Genomic DNA, 25675 nt, shown 5'->3' with positions numbered 1-25675 from the left:
GTGCTGTACTATACACCCACATTATACAGACCATAAGTGGGTGTTTTGTTTTTTCTTTTCCTCTTAAATGCTCCTTGCAGTATCCTATGCCGTGGAGGGAGTCACAAAATGTGATTCAGCAGAAGGATTGGAGGGAATAAATCTGTGTGTATGCAGAGAGGCAATACATGTGCAGGCATTTGTTGACTACATGGTGGCTTTAGTGTGAACCATTGGATAAAGAGATACAGCTGTTTCCGTCTCCTGTCTAAAACTATAGAAACAGTAAAAAAAGAAGAAAGAAACAGGCATTTTCTCTTTGATTGATGTGTAGATTTCAACAAACTGGTAGGACTTGAGCAACGCAGGAATAAAAAAAAAGTGACCCAACTTGAGGCTCATTACATTTTCATTTTTAATTCCTGGGTTCCCCTTTTTTGTACCAAAACTGACATGAATAGTTTTATTCCAATGGAAAAATCAGATTCAGGCAGCAGTTTGATTGGCAACAATATCATGGCAAGTCTACATTGAAAATATGTCTGCAGGAAAGATTACACTTTTGGGTGGGTAGAGGTGGGGAATCATCCCCCACACTGAAGCACTGGTTAAAAATCCTCAAATCAAGGCTTTTTTCAAATTTACATCCTATGTGTTATAAATACAACAGAATGACCCCATTAAGAACCTCTGCCTCTCCCCATCATGCCACCAGGCAGTTTTGAGAGAGTTCAAGCAGGCTGTTACAAAGGCATAGTTTTGCCTATATTCTCTCATCTCCCACTTTGCTGTGCCCCAAATGAATGTCTGCACTTGACAGATCGTGTTTTGAACTCACAGTTTTCACCTGATACATGTCTCAATGAGATCAGTTCCCGTGGTAAATGCCAACCATGAGCTGCAAGCAGAGAAAGGGCTAACATTGTTAACAAATGCTGCAGGCATTTGTAGTGAGAAAATGGTCTGTGGGTTTTATCCCTTTTGATATTGCTTTTTCACTCAGAAATACATAGATGTTTTTACTGAACATAAGAAATAACATTTAAATTTGATTAAACCTTTGAAGGATCCCAAAAGATGAATATTTCAGGAAAGTATGGAAGAAAAAAAGAGCTGTCTGTGTCATAAAACTCTAGATTAGGTAAAGAGCACTGTAGCATAGATGCTCTCTCTTCACAATATTTCACCATTACTATGGCTCTGCTGCTTTAAATTCTTTATACAATTTATTGACTATGATAAAAATGGCCCAACAGGGGCATTAATGATTACATACTTCTTAAATGCATATTTAATTTTATGGATTCTATTCATTCATATGAGAGACAAGACAACGAATAAAAAAACATAGAAGAAAAATCAAAGTGTAATAAAAACAAAGTATGGACATCCTTTCTGGAGAACCAGGTGTTGACCAAATGCAGTGGTATCTTGGCTGGTATGAACCTGAAGTTCATGAACACCTGAAGACATGGAGTCCCAAGGAAAATTATTGTGTCCTTCAATTGAGTGTCCAATACCTATGCAATGAATATTATTAACTATGCTTGTTTCTAATCATGGGTGTCAAATCCTTGATTTCTGCTGTGAACAGGAAAAATGTCAGTGTATTGACAGTGTGCCTTTTTGCTACAAAATCACTGTGGTATCTAATCCAAAGAATGTCTTCTGAATTCTTTTTCATCAAACTTTAAAGTTAAGATTTCAGAATCTTCAAGGTCCCTACCTTTTTTATCCAGGATCTCTTCAATGTCCCAGCTTTTTCATACCTCAGAAGTTCCATTTAAGAACATTGCACAAGGAAAAAGGTCAAATTAGTCCACCAATTTCTTTACATTGACTCTTTCAATTCTTCTTAATTCACCACCCAAGCATCGTCCCAGCATGAAGCTGACCACACAAACCAGGCAGCCACTAATCACGTTTCATGCTCAGCCAAGTTTCTTTATCAAAGTATCAATACTGAATCAGAGTTGAATGACATCTAATTGCAGTACACAGCACGACTGCAAAAAGCCTCATCCACTAAGAGCAAAAAATTGCCTCTATTGAAATCAAAGATTTTTGCAACTGCTATCAGGAGTCCCAAGGTTCAGAGCATTATGGTTTTCATACCAATGTAAATTTCAGTCTGGAGTACAGACTCTTTCAGCCACTGACATTTCAGGTCAGGCTATGTAATAATCATCTTCCAGATAGTTACATTTACTAAATGGTCCTGAATTTTAATAAACCTGTAGAAGTGAGAGGCCATAAAGCTCTCATTCTTGGCTAAACCCTTCACTGTGTTTGAGATTTCAGCTAGCTTAAGATAGGATTTATCAGTATTACTGTTTTAGTCACGTACTGAATTCCAGCAGAGCAGCTTCTGTATGATTCATTGGCACTGAAGGAATGGCACTTAGAGATAAACAATGAGAACAGGAGAAGATGTGATGTCAAAAAAATACTTAACATTTTACATAGTATAGGCTCACACTTTCATATGCATCTTGACAAACAAGCCCACTCTTATTTTCTTGGGAGCTTAGGGAGTTTAGAGTCTTGAAGCCTGAACTGTGCTGAAGTCAGCTTTAGAAATGAAAATTCAGACACCTGTTAGTAGAAAGAAGACATTTCTTATGGCTGAGAGTTAACCCCAAAGCCAGGACACTTATAAAGTTGTCTAGGTTCTGACTTCATGTGTTTTCAAAATGATTTGTGCAACCAAATAATTTGTCTGTGCTTCATATCTACCCAAAATAATGTTACCGTTTTGAAAATCTTTTTAGATCTTGCTCTTCACTGTTGGTCTAATGTTCATAAAATGTCGTTTATTTTTGCTGAAAAAAGATATCAAGTTAGAAATTCCCCAGGATGCTTTGAAAAGACTCCAAAAACTATTTGTTTACTGAGAGTAAAAAGCAGAAACAGGGGCTCCTAAGCAGCACAATTTCACTTTTCAGGAAGCATGGAGCCATACGCTACTGGATGTTTGGCAATTAAAAGAGAAGTGACTAAAGGCAGGTCCTTTCAGTTATGGTATTCCTTGTGAAAATGGAAGATAATGAAGTGAGACATTAAATTTACCAACAGCATCCTTGCATTGATTCGGCATCTAGAAGTCTTTTAAACTTTTAAAATGTAGAGCTAATTGTAATATTTCAGTACTAAAATGACAGATGTAATTCTTCTAGTTATATTAACTTTATTTAGCTATTCTTAATTTTATATAATTTTATATAATTTATCTTAAAATAAAGATGAATACTCTTCAAATACAATATTTCTTGACATGGTCAGTCCTTTTTTTTTCATTTTAGATCATCATATTTATACCATTTACTTACTGACCTCTCACATCAGCTTTTACAGCAGTTTTTAAGAAGGTAACTAATTTCATGGTTCAGAGCAATGACAATCCTTCAGAACGAAGGTTTGAAGCCATAGATATTTGGAAAAATGCAGATAGCATAAAAATATAAATATATATATATATATATATATATATATACCTCCCACAAAAATACCATCTCTTCGGGTCAGAACAGAATAGTTATTCTTTAACACTTTGAATAGAACTTAAGAAAACATCTCTGAACCTGATTGTTTTTCTGAGTTCATCACCCAGCCACTTCCCTGCAGGCTGATTTCACACTCTCATTCCAGTGAGTGACTGTGTCTTCAATGAAATTATCTGCTTCCTTGTGCTTTAGGCTTCCTCTTGGCCCTGGAGTGTTATGGTAATATGAAATTTGATGACATTTTTTTCTTTAATAGTGCTCTCCCCACTGGATGTATTGGCTAGTAGGTGTAAAGTGTCTTCTGTCTGCTACTTCCTCTGTCATCTGCTGTGGACATACCCTTAATCAGAAGTTCTCTTTGCACCATCAGATTGCTGTGTCAGTATTTTCCTTGACAGATATAGATGTGTATATGTATATATATATATTTATATGTAAATATATATAAAATGAAACTGTTGTGCTGATGTCCTGGGTACATAGTCTTGTTATTGACCAAGAGGGGGTGGAGCAGCAAGGCACAGAAAATCCACTATACATTCTAACATTTAGGCTTTATCCTTTATTAGGTAGTGAGTAAGAGACAAAAAGAACTGAGTTTGTTGTTTACAGCTGAACTTTAAAAGAGACTTTTGTGAACAAAAACTTGTTCCATAGAGCACTGTGACAAAAGAGGTCCAAGAAAACTGAAGGTGCCATTGCAAATTAGCTGATGTAAGTAGTTGGAATGACACTCTCTTAAATCTAGCAAAATTTGTATGAACTCTGCCCTTAGTACTGTGCCTCCATACATGCCACAGGCCACGTTCTGGCAAGGATCAGCCTGTTGATTTTGATGGCATCACAACAACATGGCAGGATGTACAGCAGGTGTCCATGCACCAGAAGGCTGTGCATAAGAGCCTTCAGCATATTTGTCTATCTCCCATTTTCCCATCTGCCTGCTTCCTCATGGGGAAAAGATAGCCTGCCCAGATCTTCTACCTTCCCAAAATGTGAGTATTCCTCAGCTCCTTTATCAAGATCTTATACAGGCTCTTACAAAAGGCTCTGGAAACAAGTGGTGGTTCATGGAGCACAGCTTGAAAGCTGCTGCCCTTTTCAAGGAGGAATCTGAACACAGCTGGCAATGGCACTACAGCTTCTGCGAACAGATGGAAGGTTGAAAGCAGGCTTAAAAGACCAAGTCCACTGAATCTTACTATCTCATGTACCCAAATAAAATGAAACATTTTCTAAATTGAGTGTGAGGAGCAGGTTTTGAAGGCTGGCTTATTTACTGCCTCTTTACTGGGAGCTGTAGAGTAGAGAGCCCTTTTAAATGTCAGCCCCTAGTTATTTAGATGTCTAAACTTGGCTTCAGGAACTTACTCATACTGTTGTTTTGAAAATTAGGCCAAAGCAATCCAGCTGGTAATTAACCCTGGAATCACCATCATGTCTTTTTCATGGCTACATAGGTGTGAATTAAATATAAACAAAAGCTCATCTCATTTCAAGGCACAAACGTTTGCAAATAAACTGGATGAAATACAAATACACAATATAGAACTTATTTTAATATTTCTAGATAAATAAATGCATCTCTTTGGAATTCTTTGGACACAGATATCCATGGAACCTCTTCTTTCTCTCTCTTTATATATCTTTTATAAAATCTAAATGCGGAGAGGTTTAAAAAATGGCAAATACGAATGCATGTGGAAGGCTCACTGATGAACTGCAAGTCAAAAGTGCTGTATATTCCCATCCTCTGTATCTCCTACCTGTCTGCATTAACCACAGGCAGCATTATATAGCAACCACATGGTCAATATTTTGCATTACTGCCTTTTAATAAAATCTTTCTAATAATTTCCCCACCTAAACTTAAATTATGCTTTTAAATTTTATTCTGCCTAAATGTACGGTAGGCATTTCACTTAGCTACACATCAGAGTGGTTGCATGTGACTCAGCAGCACACTCCATAATATTAATAGATACTTTTCAGCTCTCTATGGGAAAAAGCAGGCAGCAAGGATCAGATTCAAGAAGTCTATTTTTTTCTCTGTTGTTTGTTACTTACCACTTAATGACCCACATGTGAAATCAATGGTTATATAATTATTTTATATAGTAGATTTTCTGTTTATAAGTTATTTTTCTTACTCTAACATATATACAATATATCTATATATACCCCTGATAAATCTTACTTTAAAGGGACACAGTCAACCCCTTTAAGCCTCACAGTAAATATATAAGGCTTTAAGCTGTCCGTCCATAATGGTCAGCTACAGAATTCAAGGGTCCCTTGAGATCCTAAAAGTTGTATTTGTTCCAAACCCATGATGTGCAGTTATCTCGTAATATGTATCTCACGTGTCACTGTTTACATTTTATACGTGTATTAAGACATTTTATATCACATCAGTAGGAAATAAAACAAGAGAATAAGCCTGTTGCTAAGACTAAGCCTATTGCAAAAAATATTACCTGTATCTACAGACACTCCCACTGGTGTGATATAAAATGAATATGTGCCGTACTTGGGATGAAATTCTGGCTACACTGCAATCAGAAGGAACTTTAAACTGACTTAAATGAGACCAGGACTTTTCTCCTGGTCTTCATTTGTCAATTTTGACTCTGCATAACTGATTTGTGTATTCCCTCTGCTCAGCACTGAAGTGTCAGGCCTGTTTCATGACAAGAGCATATTTTTTGTTCTTCACTGTCATGTCCTAAGAATTGATCTATCCTGTATGTATTACACTTTTTGAATAAACACGCAGTGTACACATACATTCTCAGTTAAAGAAACATTTGACCCATTCTGTGTATAGTATCTGAATTATTTTTCCCCCACTAGATCTTCCTAATCACTTTCTTTGCCTTAACCTGGATTATTTCCATTCATCTGTGAGTGAGGAAAACTTTGCTCACCAGAAACAGTTCCATGTTATTGTAATAATTTTTGACTACTTACCAAAGTGACATAATTTTGTTCATTTTATCTTTTGCAATTCAGTTAGAAACCTAGTGGCATAGATAGAGACACAATACTACTGTTTTACAAGACATCTATTGTATCTACTTTTGTTCAGATAAATACCCAGTAACTGCTGATTTGGCAGGAGGATTGGTAAGGGTACTGCTATTCACAGTGTTTCTTTTTTTTTTTTTTTTTTTCCTTCTTCTTTAATCTACAGAATAAAGTATTTTATATACATTGGAACCAGTTAATGCCCTTTAGACAAATTTGTAAGTTGTTTCATAAAGCAGGAAAGACATTGCAGGGAAATATGTGCCAAAATGCACAGTCAAAAGGCTTTATATGTCACTACAAGTCAATGCTGGAGATCAGTTCTAAAACGATCAATGCTCAAGAGAAATGTTCTCATCTGGAGAAAATACTGCCCATTCCCCCTTTCAGAATTTGTTCAGTTCTCTATCAAAAGTTCTGGCTCTTCATATATACTTTAAACTATAAATAAACACTGCATAGTTCAATGTTCTTGATTTTCTTTTTTTTTTTTGTTTGCTTTGATTTGAAAAATTATTGCAGTACAATTAATTCCTGTTTGGAGTTCAGTAAGGAGCAAACAGCACAGGAGTGTGGGTGGTCCGTATAGGCCCGGGAGCTGGTCGTAGGAGTGCTGGAGGAAGTGCTGAAGTCTGGAAAAGGGTGGCTGCTGGGGCTGTGCGAAGACTGAAGGGGGAATTCACAGCCACAGCAGCAGCTGCTGCTGCAGCTGCCAGCGGATTTGGTAAGATTCGTGGGGCCATCGGCTTTGAAGGTTCCTTTGAAAATACTAACTTTACCTGTGGGGAAGAAGAGAAAACAAACAAACAGAGATAATACATAATTTGTCCATATTACCTACACAAGAGGGATCTTAATTTAAGACTAAATGTGAAAAATCAAGCAAGAGAAGCCTTGTGGTGGCTACAGACTCTGTGAGCTACGGACTTATAACAGCATACAACCTCACCCACTGGACAAGGCAAAATGATTTGGTTGGGGACAGAGTTCCAGTGTTCACATCTTATTGCCAACACTCATAATTTAATAGGAGATTAGAAATCAAAGCAAATTTAAAATGGGACTGGGGAATCTGCGCCAAAGTAAAGCTGCATGTACCCTGCAACAATTAAACAAGGAAAAATTAGATATCAATTAATAGATCTCCATCTGAACAGCTTAATGTAGAGACCAGAGCAGAATGAAAACATATCCTAATCCCTGGTCTTACAAGATACTTGTGTTTTAATCATTAGGATGCAAGTTCTACTTAAAATGAAGATCTCCATATAACTCCTCTTCATTTACTTGTGCTTCTAATAAAAAGCAAATAAAGCAATCTTATCTTTCATGAGTTATGAAAATGTCTTGTTTCATGTGTTTAAATGGGTGCTGCCCCATATAATTTTTCTTTGTCTTCAATGTCTTCAACTGTTTTCCACTAAGACAGTGCTCATTCTTACAAGGATTGCGAAAACCTGGCAGATATTTTAAAGTAGCATTCTGCCAGACTATGATGTTTCTGTTCCTGTCACTGAGGTGTCTTCTTAAAAAAACATTTTAAATCATGACATGTTTTTAAATCTTGTGAACTACCAAATACAAATCAGAAAACCCTTCATTAGGGTTTCCTAAAACAGGAAAAAAAACCCCAACCCTGATGTTTCTCCAAGACTGAAAGTACTCACAAGAGGTCCAGTCATATTTAAGAAAATTTACATTTTGGATACATACAAATGACAATCAGAGAACTCTCTATAGATTACTGTAGTTTCCAGTGGAATTTCAAGTTTCTGAGTACCTTTGCAGTCCTGTTTTTATAATTCTGAGATAAGATTAGAAACTGCATTTACTGACAAAGTCCCATTGTCCCTGATGGGCTTTTGGTGAGTCTGTGTCCTAGCATGACCTGAGGCCTTCTGCAAAGGGCATAAACCTGAATACATGATATTGAAGACACAGAGTATAAGTACCATGCTGTGGCACAGCCCAGTGTAAGGGTACTTTTTACTTACAAGGAAACACAATTTCTCATTCTTGACTTGAAAGGGATTTTCAAGTAATTAACTTGTACAATATCACTCCAACATTTTCAACTCAACAGAGCCCTAATGAGTGAATCATCAGAAAATAAGGACAGGAGTACTCTGGCATGAATCATGACTGAGTTTCATCATTGCACTATCACCATATCCCAAAAGGTCTGCTGGTTCTTTACTGGCCAGATGGATAGAGGATTTTTATTTTTCCCAATACCTATTGGCAGCACTGCTGGCTTCCAGGTCCTTTAGACCTCTGGGAGAAATACTCAGATTAAATCAAATTCTTTAATTCTCTTAACAAAGTATATAATAGATGCTAGATAAAAAATTCCATATGATGCCTATGAAAAGCAATGATCTGATCTTTTCCTTGATCAGTGTTGTGCTCACTTATCCAAGCTGTCTTCTTCCTTTGCTGAACATATGAAGTTTTCCTCCCTCCTTACACTTTTTAATAAGTACCTTCTACAGCCTTATTTATAACAGAAAAACCCCAAAACACAAAACAAGAAACTCCCACTCAAACGAAAAAAAGCCAAAAAAAACCCAACAGCAACAAAAACAACTCAAAACAACCCTGAGGAAAATTAAAAAAAAGTAACCCTGAGTACAAAGTGCACTTTGGTCTACAGTTCCCAGTAAAGGATGTTTTTTGTAACAGTTATTTTATTGCAGAAGGTTCGGACTATCAAATGCTTGATAACCTTTTTCTCCCCAGTGCAGTATTTTATTCATGCTGGACAGTTGTAGCTTGAAGAAATACCAAGGAAGTCCCAACACTACAAGACTTCTTAAACTCTGAAATATTACTGTGGGAATTTATAAAACTTCTATCTCTAAAGCATGTAAATCTAGAACAGAGAGAGAAGTACATTATATTAAATTATAAATTATAAATTATATTGAAAACATGGTAATGGTAAAGTTTCTTTTGGTCAAGAAAAGCCATGAACATGTAGCATGTTCTTTTTTTAATTTCTGTAGAGAAATGCCCATAGATTTTGTGTCATGAAGAACAAAGGTCTCATGTGGCTGTTTCTATTAAAAGGCTAAGGCTTTCTTGCCATTCTTGGAGGAATCAGGTACTTCTAATGTAGTTACATAGCTTTTCAGTTAACTTTTCAAGATGATTCTGATTTCAAGGTAGCTGCAAAACTAGTAATATTTAACATATACAGTACCTTGCACCTTCATTTCTAACCTCTAATTAAATCACAGGTCAACATTAGGATTAAAGTAGACTTTTTTTTCATTTCCAAAGAAATAAACTAATGGACAAATAACTTGAAATATTAATAGGGAGCATCCTGTTTTCAGCTAGAGAGAGGGAGTAAAGAAAAAGTAAAGAAAGAGCATTGAATTAAAGGTGAAATTGGAAAATCTCTGTCTTGTCGCTGTGCCATTCTGCACTTCAGGTGGCATCAATTCCTGCAGTTCTTATATTCAAAACCAAAAAGACTAAACGGAGAACTGGTCTATCCTTTCTTATTGAAGCCACAACTCTACTACATATATCTCTTCATTTATTCATAGCTCGTTCTTAAATCCCTTTTGCCTCTTTGATGCCCTCTAGCCTGACCTGTACATTGTGAGCAATTGGGATTGAGGGAGTAGGAAAAGGACACACTGCTGTTATTTGTCTCAAACCTTGCCTGGAGTTCTCAGAAATCATCATTACGTAAAGTGGTACAGAACTGTGCACAACAACAACAACAGCAGCAATGTAATAGTTGTTTTTATCCCCTGAAAAATAATAAATTTCCTAAAGGAATAATAATCCTGTCAGTAAGGCTTTCCTGATTCCATATCCTGCTTACCCCGTTACATATTTCCTATTCCTTTCAGTATAGTTTGCATTGGAGACCTTGATGTTTCTTGTGGATTACTGAGAAACCCTATGGGGCTATTTCCCTACCAGTAGGTCTATTGGAAAGGTGCTCTGCTTTATTCTACCACTGAATCCTGCATGAATATGCCACCCATGATGGCTGCCCCAACAAGGACACAGTTTCTACTGCCGAGAGCTTTAACTCAATGTGAAGAGAATTAGGTTTTTCTCTTTAAAAAGAGAAAGAAAAAAAAAAAAGTTCCATATTGTACCTTCATCAGAGATAGTCAAGGCATAAGGAGCTAATCTCTATGAGGACAATAAATCAACATTCTCCCTCTGCCAGAACCATTTATAAACCCTTACAAAGCAGCAGATACAGCATTCATGCTGTTTAACTGATGGAGAAGATAAACGTCAGATGTTTCTCTAACCCACCCGCAATATAAGCTGGCTCTTACCTAGAGGGTTTTTTTATTAAAAAGTTAACCTTTTCCTCAGCTTTTACAGCTAGCAAGAATTGTGTTTCAGATAGTTTATCCTGGCAGTTGAAAATATGATCAGAAACATCCTGAAACAGTTGAATGAAAGAAGAGACAGGGTTTTTTAATCGTTTCACTTGTTATCTCAACAATTCTCTAAATAAGGATGGAATGAATGGTTTCTATTTTGTAGAGTTTTATTTAGTTATTTCATCACTATTGTCCTTGGTAAAAACTGGAAAAATCCTGTTTGACATCTGGAGGTTTTTTCCGTCTCTTGCTCTCTAATGACCCTTGCAACAAGCTTTGTTTCTTAGATTATTCAGAATAGCTACAAAAGCAAGGGTCCACTGTAATAAACATCCCTTAAAGTAAATAAAAAACCCCCTTTTGGGCTTCCACTGGCTCCTTCATGTACTTCGTACTCCAATGGCTAACACTATCACTCTACTTCTAAACATTTTTCTAATTATATTTTCTGAAAACCTATTCATCAGGATTAAAATAAAAGTCAAATAAAAAGGGTGATTGGCTTACCCCTAGAGGATGTGTTCCCTTCTGGAGTTTGTTGTAAGGGCTGTATTTAGGTTTAGGTGGCTTCCCAGCAGCTCTGTCTTTGTGCCTTCTACTGCTTATGTGCTGTTAAAATATATTTTAGGGAGAGGGAGAAAGAAAACAAAGGGTGATAGTTCCACAACAGATCACTTCAGGTTCTGCTTTACACAAAATTAGTGCTCTAATACTAAAGGCTTTTACTGCAAAACAGCATTACTTTGTCTAATTCAGTAATGAAAGTGAATTGGCTCTCTTGAAACTTGAAGCATCCTTTGGCACCACATATTGGGACTGTAATTTTCATCAGTCCCAAGTTCACCTCTGCTTCCACTACAGTTAAATATTTTCCCACCTTTTCTAACTTCAGCAGGATTTGAGTCAGGTTAAAGACAGAAGTCTTTGAAAAACTCCTCCCTAACTCTATAAAGCACCCATCAAATTCAATCCACTGCTGATAGAAAGTTTTTAACGAATATTAGATAGTAAAGTGTCCCCTGTTTGGGGAAGAATATAAGGTCATAAAATTGTTTAAATCCCTAAGGTGCCTGGAGATCCTTCTGAGATGGTTATATATCAAACTAAGTGACAGTGAAGAAAAATGTGTGAAATCCTTCCTCATAAGATCTATGAGATTTTTAAAGTATCTTTCTACAGAGATTATTTTGCCGTATTAGAAGTAAGGGACCTTTTTCAGAATTGTATTTTTACTTGGATTTTCATTTTCAAGAGAATTATCACAATAAAAAGACTTAGAACTGGACTTTTTTTTCCCCCTGAAACCAGAAGAATGGATATTGCTGTTGTCCATTACTGAATTTATCTTCATTCTTGTATAGTTCCTTAACAAGTATTTAATTCCAATAGGCATATGGAATTAAACTAAGTGCTTCTCAGAAAGCTTTGATCATCTGAAGAATGACTGAACATAACTTAGTGTAATGGCAATTTAGAGGTCATGCTTCTCAGTTAGAGAGAAACATTCACAAAAAATATTACCATACCACATTTCTAGGCTGGTTACTCAGTGTTCTGTGAAAGTGCTGTCTGCACCCCTTCACATCTTTGTCAGGGTAAATATCATGCAGTACATGAAATGGCAGAGTTTATTAGCTCAGGACAATTCTAACAGTCTAAAGTTACACCTTCTGTAACTCTTTACCAAGTGCGTATAATTGAGAGCTTTTGAGAAGATATATTCCGTGCAAGGGGAGACCGTAATCAAAACAAAACATGAACCATGGCAGCCAAGTATGATGGACAAAACTGTGAGTTCCATTTGGACACTCTTATATTGACATGCACTGACTGTGTTGGTACTGAACCACCATGAAAACAAAGATCAGCCGAAGATTCTCACTCTACAAGCTGGCTGAGTACCTGTTTCAGTTGTGTCTCAGAGTTGACGTGCACATCACATATTTCACAGTGAAATGTTTTGTTCTGAAGGCCTGTGTTTCCTTTATTCACAGGTCCTTTGCCTTTTACGCCTGCCCGGGGAAAGGCTTTTATGGTTCCACTTCCATTCCGAGCTTCCAGCATAGTTTTGTGCTTAGTCCCTGGAGACAATAGAAATGGGAAACAGAAACAACTTTGGCAATTGGGTTGCATTCATTGTTCTATTTTCTTTTAAAAGTATAATCATATGAGACTCAGCTTGGTGCCATGTGCTAACCTTGGAATGGAACTGTGTTGGTCTGTATCAGAGTCATATTAATGTAACAGTATTTCACACCTGGTACTTAGGTATTAAATTACATACCTATAGGTAATGCACTAGAACAAAGCAGCCACACCAGAAAGTAGCGGCACAATCGGATACCCTGATGCGAAGTTAAGTGTGTGTGACTTTTCTCATTAACTCCTGCTGCTAATAAGACCTGAATTGTAGTTGCAAAAGAAAAGTAATTTAGCTATTAAAGATGTAGTTGGCTTTGATTTGTAGTCTTCCTGAACAGATTGATAAACAGTATATCTAAGTAGCTTACAATTAAATCTGTAATTAACTAATTACTCTCCAAACCAGAAAGGGGCAGAGCTTCCTGGGATCAACCTATAGATCATTAAAATCCTGGACAGAAACCAAAACATGTGAGAAACATTTATGAGAGAAAAATGCACTTGCTTTTTCTTTTTTTTTTTCTTTGTAAATAAAGGCTGGATAGAGAACACTGGTGTTCTGTTGCTTCACCTTTATTCAGCCTGAACAATTTCTTAGACTGTTGACTCCCACAAAGGTAGTCTGTGAAGATAATGAACTAACTACAGAGCCAACTAACAGTACAGAACCACTGCTCCACTGCTAATTGCTGTATGTATCCACAGAGACTTGTAAAAAAAATGCATGTGTGTGAGCACACACACACAGTTTATCGTCTCAGGCAGAAAAAACTTGGAAGGTTGTGTTTAAATATTCAGAACAGTGTTTTGGCTCTCTGCCTGATCAGAATATTTAGAGTCTAACTCTCAAATGAAGTTAAATAGTTTAAAAGGGTACAGCTTGAAGTTGAACTTTCACCAGCTGAAGATCTGGCATATAGTAAACAGCATTCAAAACTGATGGAATTTTATTTCTCATGAATGCCAAGAAGTTATAATTTCTATTCTGAGTTCTATAGCTAGGCCAAAGCTATTTCTTTTTTAATTGCATCATAAAACCATTGATCACTTTGCTGTAGGTATATTATCACTGTCTCTACATTTCAAACTTAAGGTTCTCTTTCTATCTCTTAACCCTACTTACCCTTGATAAGAGGTAGCCCCTGACACCCAAAATCAGGAATTTTCTGTAAGATGGCTTTAGATGGTCACTGCCACCATATCAAATCCTAGATCTTTTAACCCCATCCACCACAGAGCCAATCAGTAACATGCTTAAAATAGTGACTGTGAATGGTGGCTCTCTACTACTGGAATTTGCTGATGCTACTAGCTCTAATGACAAGAAAAAGTTTAAAAACTGAGAAAGATGGAGGTAGACAATTACCCATTCAACTCTCATGCAGCAGCTGCTATCAGTTGATGAAAACAAAGGGAAAATACACATAATTTTAACAAGTTATTTATTAACAGACAATATGGAGCTAAGAACTCTAACTCCCATCATTGAACTCTGACTGACTGATGCTCCCTCTTTCAGCCTTAATTTGTTAGATTTCAGACAAAGCTAATGGCATTCATACTCAGTTTGCTAGTTGGCACAAGCAAAACCATGCAAACTCTGAACATTAAAGGTAATGAAGTAGAGCTGTCATTTAACTCAATAAGGTTTTGAAGCTGCAAAAGCTAAAGTGTAAGAAAATGTGCAACTTGCAATAAATTCCTCTCTTTCCCTTTTTTAAAAACCTCTTTTGCCTGTCATTTTTATACTTTAATAGTTAATGAATTCCATGTAATTGCCAGTTTTCTGCCACCTCTTTGTCCCCTGCTGTAAGAGATCTAATCTATTCAGAGGAAGATAATTGCAATGCTCTTGAGACAGAAGAGAAAAAAAAAAAGGAAGCAAGTGAGCAGTGCTCCATCTCACCACTGTTGTGCGCCTCCAGCTGTGAGGCAGAGTTGACAGCGACTTTGCATAGTGAACAGTACAGCAGTCTTTTTGCTTTTTCTTCCTCAGTCTCAACAGAAGGGCAAGTGCTGCTGCTAGTGGCTGTTGTGGGGATTTTCTCCACTTTAGAGGTGATCTCAGTTGTCATAACACTGCTCTTCCGGATTTCCACGGTTGTCGTCGTTGATATTGCTGGTGTCCCTGTGTTAGCGTCTGTGGGCAAAGACAGGAGATGGAAAGAAATTAAAACAGGCTAACAAAAAAATCATGTGACCTTTGGTGTTTGCTTGTTGACATCCCAATCTGTGATGACACAGAGAGGCAGATTGTTCTGGTGGTGGTTTGACTAATGGTAATGAACTAAACCTGACCTTTTTCTTTGTATTTCGTGTGGTTACAAAAAACAGTACTCTCATGTATTGAAAAATCATTTGTTGTCTCCTGCAGTCTGCTCACACAGAACTCATAAAATGAACAAAAAGGTCATTAAGACTGTACTGTACAACAGAAGAAAAATGCAATAAAAGAAGTCATGTAAATGAACAGCACAACAGGCAGTTAAAATTTATACACACAACTTCAGATGCATAAACAGCCAATGATGACTGGGTAGCCAAGCTTTTAGCATCTTGTAGTAACAAAACTAAAATGAAAAAAATGTCCTTTATATCTGTGAAAAAAAAAAAAAATAAATTATGCTTCACTTGATTTTTCCTGACACCAACACTAGAAGAATTAAGGTAATTATTAATACACAGTACACATTTTTATCCATTATTACATAATAATGATACATACTAATAACAGCAATTAAATATACAACAGTACATATCTGAGACCTAAACAAACACTAATAAGATTTTCACTCTGCCTATCAGTAGTATTTTTGGAAAGACTACAAGCAAGATATATACCTAAATCTGGAAACCTCGTTCTTGCACCTAAAAACTTGTGCTTTTCATTTAGTTCTTAAATCAAGGAGAGAGGAAATACACAACAATATTTGAGTTTGAATACATGGTGTTTGGATAGGGCAGTATCATGTGGTTGTTAAGTACTTAGCAGGGTGGAGGACAGCAAAATCCAGCAGTGAAGGCAGTGAAGAAGATGGTAGGTGGGGGACATGAGAAGGAGACAAAACACAGGATATCTCTGCCTTTGCAGTGTTGTATTTTATCATATTAGGCTGACTGAGTAGTAGCTTTAAAAAAAAAAACAAAAAACAAACAAACAAACAAACAAACAAAAACCAAACTTAGATACCTTACTGAGATATGCCTGGATTTGGGAACTTTCCAGCATAGCTCATTTTGGTTTCATACGTCCCCTGCTGCTAGTGATGCTTTACCTGTACTGTACTTTATTTATTGCCTCCCATTGGAATAGACAAAATAGCAATTCTTTCACTTAGAGAGCTAAGTACATGCTCCAATGCAGAAGGGACACAACAAACTGATACCACAGTGGTGTGCTGCAGACTAGTAGTGTTCCAAAACTTCGCTAGTGGAGAACATTCCTAACAGCTTAGCAGGCAATATCAAACTGGAAGCAAGAAATTGCTTCCACACTGAGAAACCTGATTCAAAACAATTTTAATGCATTGAAGAAACAGTTTAGAAAATTAGATGCTTTTCAGTAAAGAGACTTGCAGGAATCCAGACTCAGTAGATTTAACCTGATCAATTAACACAAAACGATGAATAACAACCCCAGTACTGCATTTGGGGAAGTTTTACTGTTTATTTCATTTTGATTGCTTTCTTTGTTGATTTCCTTGGTTTTCAGAAAAATATTTCAGTAGCAGACATGATGAGCACAGACCTTTTCTATCACTGTGCTATAAAAGCAGGTCCCCGCCACACTGAAAGTGCAAAGCAAAAGATTTAGGAGGTATTTTTATCCTCCTCTGATCTGGAGGCCCTGTGTCCAGCCTGGGGACAGTAATGTCAAAAAAACCCCAAATTACTTTGCTGTTAATCCAGCAGCAAAGCAAATGCAAAGCAACAAGAGAGGATTTGTGATGGAGGGAGCCAAAATAAATTAGCGGTTTAGAAAACATGAACTGTGAATATGCAAGAAAGAAAGGAAGCATTGACAATGTTTTTCATATCTGTAGAAGGTAGCTAAAAGTAAGAGAATATACCCTCATCTCTCCTAGTAGAACAAGGACTATTGGATTACACCAAGAGAGACTTAGATTAGATGTGAGGAAATTCTTTCTAATATTAAAGTTTACGAAGCCTGGGAATAGCCTACCTACACAGACCCAGAAATATTTCCTACCGGGAGATTGAAGCTGGCTGAACAAATATCTACACAAATACGATTCCCTTTCAGTCAGTGAGAATGCAACCCTTTAAGCTCTATTATGCTTGTACATTGTGTAGCTTTTAATGTTTCTACTTACTCTCCCACAGGGATTTTAAAAATTATCATTCATAAACCCAAGAAAGCAGAGTTTTTCATGTGAATATTCCAGGTATTGACAGGCATTAAAGCATGTAACAAAAAATAAAGTCCCACTCAAGGTCAAATCACAGTTTGGTTTTCTTTTACTTGAAAGAGAGCCTGAAGGTCATAACCTGAAGGTACTGGGGAGGTCAAATATCAGTGCAGAAGGAATGGTGCTACCTTGCTGAATAGTCTCTTTCTATTTGTGATTTTTTTTTTTTAAATAATGTTTCAAAAGAATATAATATTTTGAAATATTACGCCTTTTGTTGAGAAACTGATGAAATAAAGCCTTTGAAGATCTGTCTACAAAATCATAGCATTAACTAGTCACTCCTTTCCCCTTCCATCTATCGAATCTATTGAATGCTTGCTCCTCTTAAGTTAAAAATTGCTGCTGTAAAACCATTTTCCTCAAAAGCCCAATCCCAGCCCAAACCCTGTTGCTTTATGAGCATTAATACTACTTTTAAAACATCATTTTCTGTATCCTGATACTACTGTACAGTGGTAGGCTTAGCCAATGTACTCACTTGGAGCACATTGTCCTTGACATGGAAGGCAAAAGGGCAGGTGGCCCAGGGAGGGGAAAAGGATATTAACATTCTTTCAGGATTGGTGACAAAGTTAGTGTTCATTCTAATCTTGCAGGAAATTAGATATGTACATCAATCACCATTGCTACTTTTGCAGTGTAAGGGTCAGTATTTAGCCCTAAGCAAAATATAGACCATAATTTCTTTACTTTCCATAGGAAAACCTGAGGCAATGAATGAAAAAAAAAAAAAAAAGCTTAAATAACAGCACATTTTATTCTGCTTCAAGTATCTGACCTTCTGTATCTATGCTGATCTAATATTTCACCATGTAATTATTTTAAAGCAAAAAGAAAATAAAATCAATTATGCTAGCTGTTTTGTATATTTTGAGGATATTTTGAGATGCATGAATGAAAGCAGCATAGTATATAGAAGTTAAACATGGTAAATGTCATCAGCATATTCCTCATCTCACAAAATAATCAAAGTTCAGTACATATACTCTGCATTTTTAAGAGTTGCCCTATATGAATACACTTTATGTTCTACTAATGCAAATGTATTAATGACATTAAAAAACAGAAAGCCATTGAAGTTCACCATGTAAAAGCCATGACACATTTAAAGATGCAAAGCTGCTCATCCTCATATAAAGTTTAGAATTTTCAGCAGAGATTAAGGATAAAACATTCTGAAAGCTGTCAAGTAAGCTTACAAAGAGGCAATTCAATTCCTTTTCTCACAAGAACTTCTAACTTAACCAGCATGAGTCCCTTTGAATATATTATAGTGCTGCTGCCTGTCCACAGTTCAGTGCCCTAAATACAGGGTACAGCATTAAAGGTATAAAGGATTAAAAAAAAACAAGGAAAAACAACACCAAAAAGATGTAGGAAGGCATTTGAGTTCATGCCTTGTAGACTGAATCAGCATTTCTTAACACTACATTATGACAGTGCTTTAAGAGCTATTTCAATTACAAATGTTCTAAAATTGAGCTGGAAATTCAGCCACAGTCAAAGGAAGATTTGTTTCTGGTGACGCAGGCTTGCAGCACTGTGCTATTTTCATACCAGTGGCCCACAGCAAATATTCATTATTGCTACTGTCACTGCTTGGCTTTGGTATAAAAGTTGATTGCTGATATTGTATGCAACTGGACCCCAGCAAAAAAAAAAAAAAAAAAAGGGAACACTTCAGGATGCACATGAATCCATTTGTGTTCCTGGTCTTAATATAGCAACAGAATAAAAACTAAAAATATAAAAATACTACATTGCAATCTAATATTGGTCACTGGCAAAATCAAAGGTCTATTTGAGACAAGAGACAAAGAGAGATGAAAAAATATTCTGCAGGAACTGACTTCTTTGAGTAGTACAGATACCGTGGTTCAAGTGGAAAACTGCATTGTGATTAAGGATCTCCTAAGCAAGCAGGATTAATTTTATATCCCAGCTACAAGGCTCATGAATTTTCTTTAGTCTGAAGAAACAGAAAATTACAACTCATGTTTTTCTTCTGGGTATGTGAAAGTCTCACTCATCAGCTCCTGCTTCTAAGCCTAAGAATTTCTTATCCTGAAGCTATAAATAGACCCACAGAGGGAAATGTACTCTGACTTCAAACAAATCACAAATATATTATGAGCATGTTTTTTCTTCCGCAATCTCAAGTGGCACACATTTGAAAATACCTGATTTAGCACATACCCATGCATTCTCATCTCCTTCAAATAAAATTTCGCCTTTGACATAAAAGGATTGAGCATTTGGCCCATAATGCTGTTCAGGAAAAAAAATAAACAATAAGACAACCCAAAAAAACCCAACAACTGCGCCCCTGCAGAAGGTAAAAACCATGTTCTTTCTCATGACAAACTGAACTTGATATGAAATATTTCATTATATAAGACTACTTAGCACTGCAGAAACATCATCAGCTGGGTAGCTTATTACAAACCCATGTCAATGCTCCCATACAGATCCTTGATGTTCGAGGCTGGGACTGGGACTTGGTATATTATTTTCCTGACTGCTAAGAACTGTGTCCTCAATTTCCTTGGTCTCCTTTGAAAATCTCACTTTCCACTACTTCTGTGGTAATTACATTTGAAGATAAGGCTTAATTTCTTTAGAATCTATAAATATAATAGTGGAGTAAACCAAAACCAAAGTAGCATCCCCCCAAAAATGATGGTTGACAGATATTTTTGTGCTTGGCTCATTTTCTGTTGTCATATGCTGAAACATAAGCATGTGTGCTAGCACATCTGGCTCCAGCATTTAAACAACACTGTGAGGAACTTTGTCTCAAACATATCAACTTCTTATCCTTTATATGTGCAGAATACAAACTTGCATATTTTGTGGCCAATGGATATCTGGTCTTTACAATATATTGTACAAAAAATTGTTTTGGTATCATATTATCAAAAATATAGTCATTAGACTTAGTTTTACATTCAGAACCTGGATCCAATCTATTTATTATAGGTATATCCTTTCCATAATGGATATGTTTACTTGGAGAGATAGAAGTATATTTTTAGAACTTAGAAGGACACATATAAATTTTCTCTAAAAAAAAAAAATTAGACCCTGATTTAGAGATATAAGTACCAACACCACAGGGTTTTTTTTTTTGCATGAAAGGCCAAACTATCTTATTGACAGTTGTGCAATTCATCACTTTATGGTCACCGTCAGTGGCACAATATAAAATATTGGAAACCATGGTGTTCACCTGATCTTCTACAGGATGGAAACTAATTACTATGCCATAATGGAAGAGCTCTGAAGTAATAAACAAAGCTGTGACCAACCAGGAGCAGCATTTGAAAAATTTTGATGAGCTGTCTTGTTTGAACTTATTTTTTTTTTAAGTTTGTTTTTTAAACAGATGTTTACTTGTTTTGTGTCCCTTTCCTTGTAACTACCCTGGCTTGTCAGTACTTTCTTGGACAAGTTCTTTTTTAGCTTTCTTTTGTCTAGGTGTCTATCAAAATTACTTTTAATATCCAGAAAGTGAGATTCTGAACATGTCTAAGGTCTTGCCCAAGCTTTTTTTCAAATGTACCAAACAAGCATTACTGAGAAGCTCAAGGACTGCAAATTTTCCCAGAACAAGCATGAAAGGCAAACACCAGGAATTTTCTTGGATTGTAACTGGAGAAGCAATGACCTCAGTATTTTGACCGGTCCCTGCTTTTTAACACTTAAATAAATCATATTGTACACAGTGTTTATCACTCAGAAACAGGAGATGAAGAAACAACTGGCTACACAAGTGACTTCGTTTTACTGCTGCCTCTACTCCATGCTTCCCAGCGACATGCCTTGGTGGTGATTTGATGGCAGGGAGACAGAAAACAGCAAGTTTGGTGGCAAAAGGTGTCCACAGAGAGAGATAATGATGAAAAGGAAGTAGCAAACTTCATATATTTGATCTTTGGATATTTTCCTCCAGTTAAACTCAATTCTGTCAAGTCCTCAGATGACCTCCTTCATTAATTAGGAATACAAAATTTTCTAATGAATTCATACCTAATTTTTACTAGCAATTCTTTTGGTTTAAAGCACAGTTCATTAATCTTGAACAGGATGAACCACAGAGGGACAGCAGCATTCCTGTTGAGGTTAATTGAACAGAGCTGGCAGCAACAGCAACAGCTGGGGTGTGAAAGGTCTGTGGAAAGCAAAGGAGGCAGGTAGGGAAATGTCACGCCATGTCTGAGTTTTGGGTTCTTAGGCAAATTTAGCTGAGAAAAACATGACTGGAAGGTAAGGAAATGGTAAGGAGAAACCATTTATTTTTCAGGTCATTTAAGGGACACTTGGTGATGACTGAGTTTGGACACTGAGCTGTCCTTGTGACTGCATAGATTTTTGCTCAGCCAGGCAGATCACCTTTCACCAGCTATGAGTGAAAAGGTCCCCATACACAGAGCTGCTGGCTGAAATTACTCTTATAGTTTAATTAATGAGAACTCTGTAGTGAAAATTTGATTTGAAACCAGGACAAAATGTTTGCTTAAGAGGTAGAGCTCACACTCAAATGCAAAGAGTGTTTTTGCGTGCTTGAGGCTATGCTGACAAACTGCCATCAGTTTTACATCTGCATGCATCTCAGTATGCATTTCCCAACTTTTAAGTAAAAGCAAACATAATAAAAAATATACTCACAGCTAATCTTAGTGTATGAGTGAAAACTGAGCATCAGTTGAGTTTATTACCAGTAAAAACCAAAGAACTGGAAAAACTGAAAAAGCTTAAAGCCCAACAAGGAAAGGTATTGTAAGATATCCTACAGTAAAATCAATTTGCCTTAAATGCCTCTTTCTGGAGGCCAACATGTGCACAGCAGTACCCATCTGTAATATCATCTTCTCTGTTCCTCCAGAGCAGGTCAGCTGCACATGAACTGCCTCTTGCTCCTTGCCTTGTACTGAGCTCCAGACTGCCCAGGGACACAGATGGGTGATGCAGCTTCATCCAGAAGTCATCCAGAGACAGCTACAACAGTGGAAAGGGGTGATTGCATTCCTGTGTCCAGGAACATCCTTGGCACCCTGTGAAGCACTAGCACAGACAGTAGTCCAAAATAATATTTAAAAATAGGACCTGCATCAATGCCAAAGTCCAGGTGGCATGAGTTATATCCAGTCATTACTGGAGACAGTATTTCCCCAAGGAGAATTCAGGGAGAAACTTTTCTCTGTGTCACTAACAGCAATGGCTTCAAAGTATTACTTTACTACCCAAAAAACTCATTGGAGCTTTAACTCACACCATGTACCCAGGACAAGATACTGCTCTTACCAAGGTCAGGAAGCAACTATGATTTAGTTCCTGACTGCTGCTCCTGCTGCCCCACACAACTACCATGAAGAGCTGGGGAAGGAAGCAGCACACAAGCTGCTCTCTTTCACTTTGCGCTGACAGCAAAGTAGTGATGGAAGTGAGCTTTGAAAGGGCCTCTCCCAGACTCCTCGTTAAAGGAGACAGAGAAGGCACAGCCTGGGCTATACACTGCTGGAAACTCAGAAGTATTTTTCACTAAACAAGTAGGTTGGCAAAGTCTATTTAAAACTTGATATCAAAAACAATTTACAGTGGAATCTCTCCCCAGCAATCTGCCACCAAAAACAAAGAAGCACGGAGAAGTATTAATCACCAGCAGAAGAAGAGAAAATACATTGCTTTCATTAATCAAATGGAACAAGGAAAGAATAAATGAATAGCACTACAGACTACAAAGGATTGCTCTCCATTTTAAGCAGGTAGTTGATTTCTTTTTTGCATTTTAAGCGAGCTGAATGTCTTCTTTAAAAGCTCCATCTAAATGCTAAGTTTCAAAACAGATTCATAGTCATAGAATCCCTAGAAGTAAATTAAAGAAACTGGAATATAACTCAGAATTTCTGAAAAGTCTGACTTCTGACTGCTCTTGTAAGTGTAATACCCCATGGCATTCCCCTGTCTTGAATCCAGGAATAATTAAAGCTATTCCTTTTACAGCAGTTTACTTCCTTTACTGGAGAGTACTGAACTAGTAAATCTGATTTTGGCAAGAACTGAAGTTGTGTCTAACATAGGACCTGTCACTTGTGGTACCAGCATCACAATTGTATAACTTTTCTCAGTGGAGAGAAGGCAGGGAGAGCAGTGAGTAGGCATTCTTTCAGACATCTGTCTTGTAGTGCATCATAAGTAGAGCCTGTAGGGGATGTGTTCCAGGGACTGATCAGCAATGACTTTCATTACAAAACACCTGCTCTTCCTTAAGTAGCTGAGATACCAAATGCCCACATTTAGAAGAACAAATTTCACAAGGAGTTGAGGAGAGGACAGTACAGGAGATGGTAATATTATTACTATTCCTAAATCTTTGGAGTAAATAATTGTTTTGATTTTCCTGGTATCCCATTTAGATTTTTATTAGTCTTTTTCAGTCCAATGTTTTTACAAGGAATTTTTCCCTTGACTGATCATATATGATTAATAGCATATTTTGTAAATTGACAAGAGTACTCTTGCTACAAGAGTAGCATCCAGTTGAATTCCAGGGAAAAGAAAACCTTTTGCAATCTTCAGAGTCTCTAGATGGATCTTTTACAATTCACAGCTGCAGTTACTATGACCATCTATTTAACTTGTTCTTACATCTCCACCAGGGTCCATAATCTAAAATAAATTATTTTACTATTGCCTGCATGACCTCTGCTCCTTCCCTTCTCCAACCCACCACAAGTCACTTCAGGGCTAGGACTGAAACAGAGTTTATGAAACATCCTGTGTCATCATTACTGTTAAAAACATTGAATGATGTTTTCAGAGGGTTTCACAGACAATACAGACCACAATTTCTAAATAACTCATTGTCATCACAGTTATTGGTATTATTTACAGGGTTTGGGTTGCTTTTTCTTACTTTTTTAATAAAACAATTATTTTGTGCAACATGAGCCATCTATGCTGGCTCTCATGTGTCAGTCTTTCCTCTGCCTTCAGGCAGACTGCTACCAACTGAACTATTAGTCTAATTACATTAGCTGGCAGAAGAAACATATTTAGTAAGCCACAGTAAGGCTGGATAAATGGTCCTGGGATAAGGCAAAGACCAACAGAAACCTGTCTACTTTGACAATTTAATGACTTCCCTTTCATCAAACATTGCCTTTGTCAGAAGGGACTGAATCAACCCTGTTTGTCTCTTCCAGTAGTGCTCTCTGACACCATACACACATATCCAGCAGAGAGGTTATTAGTGCTTTGCTGTTTGGGGTGTTTATAAAGTCAATACAATATTTTTTATCAGGCAAGCTCTCCACAGAAGCAAAATGCAAGAAGTGATATTTTCCTAGCCCAAAGCTATTCTCATGAATTATATAAAGCCTTCTGCACTCAAGAGAACAGTAAAAATCAAAAAGTATTTCCTTGTGGCACCATTCATAGATATCATTCCTACTTTCAAAGCTTATAGAATTAAATATATTATTTGATTTAATCAATTACACACAAAACACAAATGTGTTTGTATTTTAGAACACAAAGCTTGAAGAATAGGCTTTAAAGGAAATGACTGATCTTAGTTTTCTGTGACAGTAGAAGTAGCTGCATATTAATGGAAATTAGTATCAAAATGGCAACACATGACTAGCTATTGCAAACATTTGAAGGTTCTTGCTCTGCTTTGGCCTTTTCTTATATATCCTCTTGTAAGGCTGACATTAAATGTTTATGTTATCTGGAAAACTATAAGTGATATACATTAATACTCATAATGACAGTGAATTAGTTGGAAAGTTTGGTCCAATACTTGCAAAGACAGAAGTTCTCTCATGTTGAGTGAAGGTAACTACACTGTAAAGGTGTGGTTCTTAGGCAATAAGTCATAGACAAAGTGAGAACTCCAATCTGTTCCGAACAAATATCATGGAGGCATATTTAAAGAAAACAATCTTAAGCAACAGGAGCAGAACTGATAATAATTGCCAACACTTCTAGTTCTGTTCTATTTTTTTTTTTTTTTCCCAAGCAGGAAAGGGTATTAATGACCATAATTACAGTTCTGAGTAATTTCTTTGGTAAACCCAAATTGTCATTCTCTTCATGTGCCACATTTTTCTTTGTATTCAGTTCTTTCCCTAACAACATAACACTGTTGCAACAAAAAAGGTTTCAGGTTCCCTTCTAAACGTGGCTGTAAATACTACACCACTCACAAGATCATACCCCAACTCCC

At 36.8% G+C, this 25675-nt stretch overlaps 1 protein-coding gene across 6 annotated transcripts in view; it reads right to left on the bottom strand.

Annotated features, from left to right (window-relative positions):
* Positions 1 to 4017: 4017 nt before the first annotated feature.
* ZNF385D (zinc finger protein 385D) overlaps positions 4018 to 25675 on the bottom strand; it is a 411914-nt gene continuing 390256 nt past the window's right edge. For all 6 annotated transcript variants that reach the window (XM_086851775.1, XM_086851772.1, XM_086851779.1 and 3 more), the window contains 4 exons: positions 14919 to 15152; positions 12773 to 12951; positions 11378 to 11479; positions 4018 to 7288 (listed from right to left, as the gene is read on the bottom strand). In XM_086851775.1, coding sequence (XP_086707901.1) covers positions 7055 to 7288; positions 11378 to 11479; positions 12773 to 12951; positions 14919 to 15152 — 749 coding nt within the window. In that variant the 3' untranslated portion in view covers positions 4018 to 7054. The remainder of the gene's footprint in view (positions 7289 to 11377; positions 11480 to 12772; positions 12952 to 14918; positions 15153 to 25675) is intronic.

This window comes from Cyanistes caeruleus, chromosome 1 (genome assembly GCF_971803275.1).
Source record: "Cyanistes caeruleus chromosome 1, bCyaCae1.hap1.1, whole genome shotgun sequence".
NCBI classification, from domain to species: domain Eukaryota; kingdom Metazoa; phylum Chordata; class Aves; order Passeriformes; family Paridae; genus Cyanistes; species Cyanistes caeruleus.
This window is presented reverse-complemented; position numbering and strand designations above follow the sequence as displayed.